At 36.9% G+C, this 11,357-nt stretch overlaps 1 protein-coding gene across 1 annotated transcript; it reads left to right on the top strand.

The window, feature by feature from the left end:
* Positions 1-1,753: 1,753 nt before the first annotated feature.
* dldh (dihydrolipoamide dehydrogenase) lies at positions 1,754-7,633 on the top strand. The gene is made up of 14 exons (XM_059536040.1): positions 1,754-1,899; positions 2,976-3,051; positions 3,510-3,589; positions 3,669-3,737; positions 3,835-3,904; positions 4,085-4,185; positions 4,289-4,429; positions 5,521-5,622; positions 5,756-5,946; positions 6,029-6,199; positions 6,277-6,466; positions 6,570-6,707; positions 6,794-6,883; positions 7,190-7,633. Exons 1-14 carry the CDS (start codon positions 1,861-1,863, stop codon positions 7,253-7,255), a joined length of 1,524 nt encoding a protein of 507 aa, XP_059392023.1. The 5' UTR covers positions 1,754-1,860; the 3' UTR covers positions 7,256-7,633.
* Positions 7,634-11,357: the final 3,724 nt, after the last annotated feature.

The following is an 11,357-nucleotide window of genomic DNA, read 5'->3' on the forward strand; positions in this document are numbered from 1 at the left end:
GTTTAGTAAGACCACTTGGTAGCGCTATAACATGAAAAAACTTGAACATGGCTGTAACTATTGGTTAAAGCTTGAAGGGGTACAGCTGTGGCTACTGTACAACCATAATTAATGTAGAATGTAATGGAAGGGGTATGTTTAGGGTTTAAGCACCTATTAGGCGAGACGTGTTTTCGTCTTGGCCCTATTCTGTGAATTGTGGAAATCGGCCTCTAGGTCGTGTTTTACTCGTAAATCCATCGTATTTCACACAGTGTTTCACACATACACACAATATTCATATCATACGTTGGATCTCTTTATTATGAATAACTTCCCTATAGAACCACTTCTGTCAATCAAACCATTCGTTAAAGATTTTACATTTGGAAAAAAAGCTACTTTTTTTGAACTCGTCCAAGACGGTTTGTCCAGTTTTCAAAAACAAAAAGTGATCAAAAGCTCTCTGATCGATGCAATCATTCTCAAATAATGCACAAATGAATTTGATGCTCGCCAAAGTGGACATGAGGCTTTATCTTCTGAACGCTTTATCATGTTCAGAACAAACTTGGGCTGCGTTCCAATCCACTTTTAGACACGCACTCGTGAATTGTGATATCAATGTTTTCTTTCTCTTTGGAGTGTTACAAGCTCTTGTTGCATAACGAAGATCTGTAAAGTAGCCAAGACTAAAGTCTCAAATCCAAAGAGATATTCTTTATCAAAGTTAAGACTCCTTTTTTAAAGATCATTATTGTGTATTTGGTGTAACAGAATATGTTGACATGCTTTAATGTTCAAAACACACATTATTTTTCAAATATTATCGTAGGTCCTCTATGCCCTATCTCTCTCAAACGCGTTGTTTTCTACAAAGTCCCTCCTTCTAACAGCCCAAGCATGCCTATTTACATATAGAATGCTGTAACAAACAAATTCATAAGAGGAATATGTAAACAATAAACCAACCCTATAGCATATTCTCAGTTATTAAGGGCTTATGACGTTTCGATCCAGCCCATTGCAAGGGTTCCTCCCATAGACAGTAAAGGTTCCTCCAGAAGTGGGCACTCATGCAACATAATCAATGACATACATCCAAGTAAATGAGACAGTGCCACCTAATGGTCAGGAGATGTGAAAAAAAATCTTGGGCATATTGGCACCAAATTGTGTGTCATCATCATCCCTAGTTAACCACCATTAAATAATATTTCTAGTGATTTTATTTATTTATTTATTTTACACTTTTGGGTAAAATCATCTTATAGCCTGGTAATTGTTGCTTTCAGCTATATTTGTTAATTATTTATTATCAGAGGAACAGTTAATATACAGTTAACAGTTTAAAAACTAGCACAGGGGAAAAGAGTATGTATATGCATCCATAATACATCTTACAACAAAAATCAGTCACATAATTTGTAGCCTACATCAATTATCTTTTCAATAACAGAGATGGATTTACGTTTATGCTTTATTGAAGGGAAATAATGCTCTAAAAAAAGTCTAATTCTTGGCAAAACTTACCTATTTTAGTTTATGTACGGGATATTTTCGGTTGTATTGTCAATCCAACTGGTATCAATCCAAAAACAAATCCTTGTATCACATATTTGGATTTGGACAAACCTCGAAAAATATCAACTAAACATGAGACAAAAATTATTTAGTATGAATTAAACCGAAAAATAAGCGTACAATTATTTCTGACTTCTCTCTTTACAAATGATATGAAGTTTCTCCTGCCAGGTTGAGAGTGACATCATCAGGCAGCGACTCTGATCGCTCTGCGTTCTGCGCATGCGTAAATCGACGAGTCCTTGGACACAGCGATCACTGTAGGTGAAGCGGTCTCGCGAGGGACGTACAGTCAAAATGCAGACCTGGAACCATCTGTACCGCACACTTGCCACGGTAATGACTTCATTTGGCTCAGGACATTGTACTCTTGGTATATTCACACTACGTTAGAATGAAAAGAAAACATTGTCGGGCAGAAACGCAATGTTATTACTGCGTAGGCCTAACATACTCGCTTGTCTGCCCATAAACACACACGGAGCGGACTGAGTTGATCTGTTTAGCTACTCGAATTTACTTGTATGTATATTTAATTAATCGAAATGTATAATTACACATCTAAGAATCTGATCTGTGCTCACTGGTTGAACTTACAGGGGTGTATAGTTTACCAAATCTGTGGAGATTTTTTATAATTTGCCACATAGGTCATATTCTGATCAAGGTAACCTACAGACTTTTAGACCTACTTAAGACTATATACTGAATAAGACGCATAACTTACCTAAAATATGCCAGTGATGTCTAAAGTGCACTCTGGGCAGACAGAACTCTCGTTTTTAAGACAAAGCCACATTTAGGGAACATTTAGTTTGGGAAAAGAAGTGAAAACATATTTAAAAATAACATTCTTGGTTATGCAGGTGCTGTCTTGTTGTACAAAAATGTGGGCATGTTTCTGTTTATATGTCTGTTCTCAATTATGAGTATTAGACGTGCAAAAATAAAGAGCATTGGATCAGTTGGATAAAATAAATAATCCTTTGTGCCTTTTGCCATTGGCTGCTCACTGGTAGTGATTCTTAGTCTAATAATCAAAACTGTGGGGGAAATTTTTTTCTTAGTTTTTACTTGCCATTTCAATTTTTTCTTTTCTTTTTAATATTGAATCTTATTTTTATTTCCATTTTAGTTGTCTTACTACTTTAACTATTTATTTATTTTTTATTTCAGTTAGCGTCCAAAACATTTCTTATTTAAGTTTTTCTTACTTTTAAAAAAATCTAATTTTTATATGAAGAAATTTAATTTTCTATTTTTGTCTCAATCTCCCTTTGGATTATTTATTTTATTTAAAAGTCTATTTAAATATTTTGTTTGTCATTTGCAAGCATTAAAATAGAGTATGGAGAAGCAAAATCTGTATAATAAGAAAGTTTTGTTGTTTCTATTTCTTTTGTACAATACAGCGAGGGCAGCACCTCCCCAACAAGCTGCATGGAGCCACAGTCTTGTCGTTGAGAACGTATGCTGACAAAGCACCAAGTAAGACAACTAAAGCCCTGTTCACACCAAGAACGATAACTATAAAGATAACCCTATTAGTGTCCACACCAGCGGACGATATCGTCTGTTTATTCTAAGCACACATGCGTCTACCGCTTTAAATTCTCCAGCTTGTGACAGCAGGATTGATTCTGACTGAGTGTCAATGATTTTATCGTTCACAAGCTGGGGAAAAAAATCATTTTGGAAGTTATTCCAATTATATTGTTTCTCTGTGCCTTTATTGTTATAGCTGTGGTGTGGACTCCGCTATTCTTTAATATTTAGAATGATTTTTAGAATTGTATCTTTATCTTTGTAGTTATCATGCTTTATGATCATATCTGTACTGTTATTTATAAACATTCAGTCATGACCTTTAACAATAGAGGAGCTAAATGATATGAAATGCACTTCTATGTAAATCCATATTGAAACCATCATTTGTTCTGTCAAAGTTGATGCTGATGTCACAGTTGTGGGCTCTGGACCCGGAGGATACGTCGCCGCCATCAAAGCAGCTCAGCTTGGCTTTAAGGTATCACTTTGACCCCCGGATCACAGATATCATCAGCTTCTCTTTGACTGCGTTGGTAACATGCAAACTTCTTTCACAGACAGTATGCATAGAAAAGAACGCCACCCTTGGAGGAACGTGCTTGAACGTGGGCTGCATCCCGTCAAAGGTTTGTGATTTTAAAAATGCTTTACCAAAAATGACTAAGTTTTGCCTAACTTGATCTTTTTTTTTGTTTGTTTGTTGTTGTTTTTTGCTCATTTAAGGCTCTGCTTAACAACTCGTACCTGTATCACTTGGCACACGGAAAAGATTTCGAAAGCAGAGGCATTGAAAGTAAGTTCAAGTGTAAACATGAGATATGGGTCTACATAACACATGTTACTGTGTCAAGGATATGCAGAAGCCAACCGATTTGATTAAGGCCATTTTAACTGTAATAAATTAAAGAGGATTTAGTTTTTCTGTTTGTTTCAAATCCTGTCTGTCTTTTCATCGTGATTTCTTCTACATTAGTTCAGGGGATCTCATTGAATCTGGAGAAGATGATGGCACAGAAGAGCGGGGCTGTCAAAGCTCTGACCGGAGGAATCGCACACTTATTCAAACAGAACAAAGTGAGATTCAGGATTTGTTTTTCTATGTGTTTCCAGTGGTAATATGTAGTTGATCAAAACACCTTTTAGAGCCATACTAATTTTTTATTTTCACAATTCCTAGGTAACTCAAGTCAACGGTTTTGGACAGATAACTGGCAAGAATCAAGTGACCGCAAAGACTGCTGATGGAGAACAGGTCATAAACACTAAGAACATCCTCATCGCTACTGGATCAGAGGTCACCCCCTTCCCAGGCATTGAGGTACATCAGCGATAAACAAGAACATAGCTGATGACACACGGATCAACATTTTGATCAGTTTTGCCGGGCAACTTTGCTTGAGCACTTTCCCATTGAGAATGTGTAACTAATTTCTGTCTGGATAATTTAGAACGGTTGTGGGCCATGTGTTGAATTTTTTAGTTTTTAAAGCTGAATAAATAAGCTTTCCATTGATGTATGGTTTATTATGATTAGGGCTGGGCGATATATCTAACCATATAATCATGCACATCTAGTCAGTAAATCTGGTTCCATGATTACTGCTAAATCGCCATCACCTGCTTATAATTGGAGCAGCATTTAATAGACAGATCACTGACAAGCTACGCAATATCACGTTCATTATCCCAGATGAATCACCTTCGATAATGAACGTGATATTGTGTAGCTTGTCAGTGATCTACGGCTTTGTCTATTAAATGCTGCTCCATTTAAAAGCAGGTGATGGTGATTTAGCGGTAATCATGGAACCAGATTTACTGATTAGATGCACATGATTATATAGTTAGATATATGGCCCAGCCCTAGTAATGATTAGGCAATATTTGGCAGAAAAAGCCCCCCCTCACCACCACCATTGTATTTTTTTTTTACCATTGTATAAACTTAATAGTCAAAATGTGCTTTTTACAGTTTTGTCTTGCTTTTCAAAGAACAAATCAATTAAAAAAAACAATTAAAAAATATTTACTTGCACTGAAATTTTTTGTTAACATTCTAGCACACATTATGCCAACAAAGCAAAATTCGTAAAATTGAAGTTGAAAGATGCGAACAAGGCAAATATTGCATGTTCGTAGCAATCACATCACCCAATTGGCATCTATGCATTACATTGCGTGTAATCCAATTGCATAAATAAATTCACTTTTGGTGTGCCCACTCCTTTAAAGCGTCTCTCTTTTGTTGACAACAGCCCGTTTATAAGCGCTGCTTCTTATTAATTAAATTTGAGTATTTGTGATTTGATAATTGCAATAAGCCATATTGCGATTTCAGGATTTTACTCCATGTAAAAAGAGTATTTGCTTGGTCTGCTGTCTTGAATAATTATGATCCTCTTTCGATAGATTGATGAAGACACCATTGTCTCGTCCACCGGCGCTTTGTCCCTCAAGAAGGTTCCAGAGGAGCTCATCGTGATTGGAGCTGGAGTCATCGGCGTCGAGTTGGTGAGTAGGCAATTGGTTGTGCGGTTTCATTCCATAATATTAATTCTGAAACTGCTTATTTGTAACATTTGAAGTCTGACGATGCTTCTGAAATGGCTTTTTGATAATGGAGGTCCATTCTGTTTGTTCCCAGGGGTCCGTGTGGCAGAGGCTTGGTGCCAAAGTCACAGCGGTGGAGTTCCTCGGCCACGTTGGTGGAATGGGCATCGACATGGAGATCTCCAAGAACTTCCAGCGAATTCTCCAGAAGCAGGGGTTGAAGTTCAAACTGAGCACCAAGGTGATGGGCGCCACCAGGAGACCTGACGGCAAGATCGATGTGGCGTGAGTGCAGCGTTTATTCATCTGCTGTTTAGGAACTAATTCATCTAGTGCTTTTGCCCATTTTCTTGTTTCCACTGGTTAGTGTGGAAGCTGCAGCTGGCGGAAAGAACGAGACGCTCACCTGTGACGTTCTGCTGGTGTGCATTGGCCGCCGTCCCTTCACCGATAATCTCGGCCTTGAGGCTGTCGGTATAGAGTTGGATAACCGCGGAAGAATCCCTGTCAATGGTCGTTTCCAGACCAAAGTGCCCAAGTATGGAGATTTGAAATGAGTTTTCTTGTATACGTTGCGACCGACAAGTCCTAATATGTATTGCACATCTCTTATAGTATCTATGCCATTGGAGATGTTGTAGCCGGACCCATGTTGGCCCATAAAGCAGAAGATGAAGGTATCATTTGTGTCGAGGGTATAGCAGGAGGAGCCGTCCATATCGACTACAACTGTGTGCCCTCCGTTATATACACACACCCTGAGGTCGCCTGGGTCGGCAAGACCGAGGAACAGCTCAAAGAGGAAGTGAGCAGACTCGTTTTTGTTTTAGCACACCTTTCTATTTAAATGCATGTCATATCAAAATATTTTCCTCTTATATACATCAAATAATTGGCTGTTTTTCCAGGGCGTGCCATATAAGGTTGGCAAATTCCCCTTCGCAGCCAACAGCAGAGCTAAGACGAATGCTGATACAGATGGACTGGTAAAGATCCTCGGCCACAAGGACACAGACAGGATGCTGGGAGCGCACATTCTGGGATCGGTAATGATCTGTCTGCTTTGCTTTTCTTCTGTAAGAGGTCATTTTTAATTACATGATAATTCATATATTAAATTTTCTTTTGACAGGGGGCAGGAGAGATGATTAATGAGGCTGCATTAGCTATGGAATATGGAGCATCGTGTGAGGATATTGCAAGAGTGTGTCACGCCCATCCCGTAAGTGTCCTGAATATATTCTACTGATCTCATTCTATTTAATAGACATTCTGAAGAATGAGCACATTAAACTTGACCAATGTGGGGTTTTGTTATTGTAAAATAATGAAAATAAAATATTAACATTAACAATAAATTACATTAAAAAAAATTCAAATGTCTTGGCCAATTTTACGGGTTTTTTTGCATAGTAATATATATACAAAATATTTTATTATTATTATTATTATTATTATTCATGTATTTAGAGACACTTGCTAAATTTTTTTTTACATAAACGTTAATCAAGATTTCCTCTTTTCCCAGACTGTATCAGAGGCCTTCAGAGAAGCTAACCTTGCGGCTTCGTTTGGAAAAGCCATCAACTTCTAGATTTTCTTCATATACACTTGTATATAAATAAAGTATCTTCTGCATTTTTTTTTCCAAACAGTTCACACAATCTGGACTTTTTCAGTCTCTGAGCTTTCAGATGTACCCTTTATGTATTCATCCCGAAAAACCCTGTAAAACACTTAGTCTGTTATTTAAATGTCCTTATAAAGGAGTTTGGGTCTTGTGTTAAACTTCGCCTGACGGAGAAGAACATGATTTGAATTTTATAAATCAGTGTTGTTCACTGTTGGGTTACATGTAACACATTTCATGCTGGTGGTCATAAATAGTTTCCTGAAAACAATCATTGTGACACAAAATTTGACTTTGGATGTACTGAAATACACAGGAGATGAATAAAGAGGAACATCATTATGCAGTGTTCATTACTGCTTTCATAAGGAAGATATACTTTGCATACAGTGAGGATTTGAAAACATAATTCAATGCAGTTTGTGGTGGGTTTTTGAAGGAATGGTCCGGGTTTAAAATATCTATCTAAACAACAGAGATGGGCAGTATTTTAATTACATTTATTTGAAATACATATTTAATTACTAAACATGTCATTTGTATTTTGCTAGACAAAAAAATAATAATAATTTGTGATTAAGTACTTTGAGAGACAGTATTTTATAAAAAGCATGCTCCTTTTTTGCTTCCCTCCTCAAAAATCCAGCACATGAGGTATTGGTACGACTTGAGGGCGAGAGATTACAGTTTGCCTCGATTGCTTAAACACATTTCTTGAAACGAAGTTATACCTCGTATTCTCAAAACAGTAAACATGAATCCATAACTTCTAACCCAATTCAAAACTTCCTGTTCAAAATGAAGCTCTCCACTCAAAACGACTCAATCTTGCTGAAAAAACAAACTTTGCAAAGTTTTTCAACACAGTTTTACACACTGATGTGATAAATTAAAAACTTTACTACAAAACCCAAAAACAAACCAGTAATACGTTGCTTGTGGTTCTCCCCCTCGAGGAACTTTTCACATGATGAGCACAAGTGTATACATTTGCACATTTTCTATTCCTTAATGTACTCTACGGTACAATACAACAAACAAAACCAAAAAATAATATTCTGCCCCAGTATCACATCTTTGGTCTGGAACAGTCGAATCTCGAATGTGTCGAAGAATAGTGAATGTTTGTTGTTGTCATTACTTGGAGTTATGATAAAGAATAGAGCAATACGTTGGTGTACAAACTGCAGTGCTTTATCAATACGTTTCTGCATTAGGCTAACACATATATTGGCATCGTTCGGGTGTTTACCACCGGGCTGTGGGCTAGTAATGGTGAAGGGCTTCTGTTACTGACCTGTGCTGCACGCGGTAGATCAATCACAACAGACTGCGTCATCAGACCAATCACCGCAGTTTAGCGTCACGCGAAGGAGGGGATTGGAAAAATGAATCGAAAAAAGTAAAATATAGATGCATATTTAAGACAATGAAAGTATTTTTGACCTTGCATGCATGCATAAAAGAAAGTAAAATAATCATGAAGAAAAATAATCACAATAATAAAACAAGCAGTTTAAATTTTTTTGAAAGTGATTAAAAAACAAATAACTTATTTAAAATGAATTTAGAAAATGATTTTACATCAAATATAGTCAATACGTAAAATACAGTGCAATCAGTTAGGACATTGCACAGTGCTCATTCAATAAATGCACAGCTAAACAGATGAGTTTTAAGTCTAGATTTAAACGTGACTAGTGTTTTAGCACATCTGATCTCTTCTGGAAGCTGATTCCAGCTGCGGGCTGCATAGTAACTAAAGGCGGACTCTATGGGCTGAAATATGTGCCACTAGAAACTGAATTTGAATTGCTAAACTTGAATAATTGCATTGAATAACTGAATTTGAATAACATAATTTGAAAGTGTATTGTTTAATTTGAATCATAGCATTGAAAATCTGAATCTGAATTGTATAATTTGAAATTGTATTTATTCAAAAACAGAATCTGAATTGTGGTCGAATAAAATTTGTCCAACAAAATTTGATCCTCACTTAAAGTTAAAATTCAATTTCAAGTTACTGAGACAGACATCCGGGTAGTTGGAGGATGAAGGAAGAGCAATCCAGCCCAGATCGATAGATCGCGTTCATTGGCGCACAGGAGCCAATCAGCACCTACGTTTTGAAGCAAAGTACGTACCCACCATGAAACAAGGAAGAAGTGCTTGCCTTGCCGACTGACTTGACAACCATGGATCCGCCTGGGACAAATATGGTAATGACAATTTTTTTTTCACGATCTAACGATCTTTAGTTTAATGGTGTAGCTGTTTTGTAGAAACGGGGGAAATTACATCTTTCTCGATGTGTTGCAAACACAGTAGCTATTATCCCACGTTTTTGTGGTTATGTACTAGCTCTGGTAACAACATCTTTGCTTGGCTTTTACTATTTCTAAGCATTTGCCTCTTCCTCCGGTGAAAATGTTGTTGCCGCCAAGTAGACTGGTCATGTCTTCAGCGTGATTATTTACGATAACTACTCCTCGTGATTGTCATTGTCAGGGTACTGCTTACTAAGAGGGAGAGAGAGAGTAGTAAGCCTGTATGTCTCACTATGTTTTGACAAGGAGACAACTCAGAAGTAGTCAATTCAACATATTTGCTCACAGATGCAATACCTTCCCATGGTCCTGTTGGGCCCAGTGCCCAACATCAAACTTTAGTATATTTTTTTAGTCAATAAAAAAAGTCAATATATTGTCGCATTTTAGTTAGATCTATCCCTCCAAGCATCCGTCTCCCCACCAGTGGATTAATGCATTGACCAGTTAGATTTAATGCATTTTAAATTGACTGAGCTGTTACCATAAAGGCTCACTGTGCTGTGTGATGTACATTTATTTTCAACAGTACAAAGGTTTTTTTTTGGTTGTCACTGTTCCCATATGATTATTATTGATCAGTTTGTCCTGACCATAGCAAAATTACTTTCTCTCAAAAGTCCACCTTTTAACTTAAACTTTTATATGTGGCTTCTGTACTGAGTTTATTGTACACATTTTTACATTTTAATTTTACATTATATTTCATTCTTGTGTTTTGTCATTTCAGCAAAGCTGACTTCATTCCTTCAACTTCAAAACAAAAGTGAGCATTTCTAGGTTTGTACGCTTCTATATTCTCCTTCAAATGTAAATAACCTAAGACTCTTAAACTTTTGGGGCCAAGTACCTCATATCATGTCAAAGAATCCAGGGATCACCTGTAAGCGATGACCCTACAGAAGCAACAAAAAAGTAAATGGCAAAAATATGCAAATACTAACACACAAGAGAAAGAATAATTCACGTACATACACCACAGTTTCTGAGAAACAAGAGGAAGGTGAAAGAATTTAAAGCAATGTTTGAATGCAAAATAGACTGAGTTGAACAGATTACATTTATGGCTGTTTAATTGTTTTTATAACAACATACACATAAATCATAACTTGATTTTGAAAGATTTGTAAACCGATGCTCTACGGTTAACAATGATTTTTGATGATTCCTGCTTCTGATGTCTTCTGACCCCGTTCTGCATGATGTCAAGAAAGTCTTCCAGCAGACTGTACTGTATATTACACCGGCAGAGAGGAAATAATTATTGTTATTATATTACAGTTCCTAAACATTTTTATATTTTTCTTTACCACAGAAGCTCTGTCCCGAGACACTCTGGAGCTAGTTGAGACTGATGATTCCCCAATCTTCCACAATGGACTTCACATAGGATGAACTGTTTCCAGTTTCAGCAAAACAGCAAGAATTCATTGATGGATGACTGCACCTTAGAACTCTTCACTAACACTGCCTGCATCACCTGGGCCACAGAGAAAACAATGTTACTGCCTGTACATAGCACAATTAACCTTTAACCTTACAGCTGAATCAATGCAGTAACACTGTTAACTACTATTGACATTGTACCAAATGTTCAAACTGAATATACAGAGGAGAACTGGTCCCCAGTGTTTTTGATTAGTCTGGTTTCTCCAAAGGTTTTTTACTCCATTATCTACATCTTGCAGATTTTTCTTTATTAACCACTGTTGCCTATGGCTTGCTTGCTGTATGTA

The sequence above is a fragment of the Carassius carassius genome, chromosome 43 (genome assembly GCF_963082965.1).
Source record: "Carassius carassius chromosome 43, fCarCar2.1, whole genome shotgun sequence".
Lineage (NCBI taxonomy): Eukaryota > Metazoa > Chordata > Actinopteri > Cypriniformes > Cyprinidae > Carassius > Carassius carassius.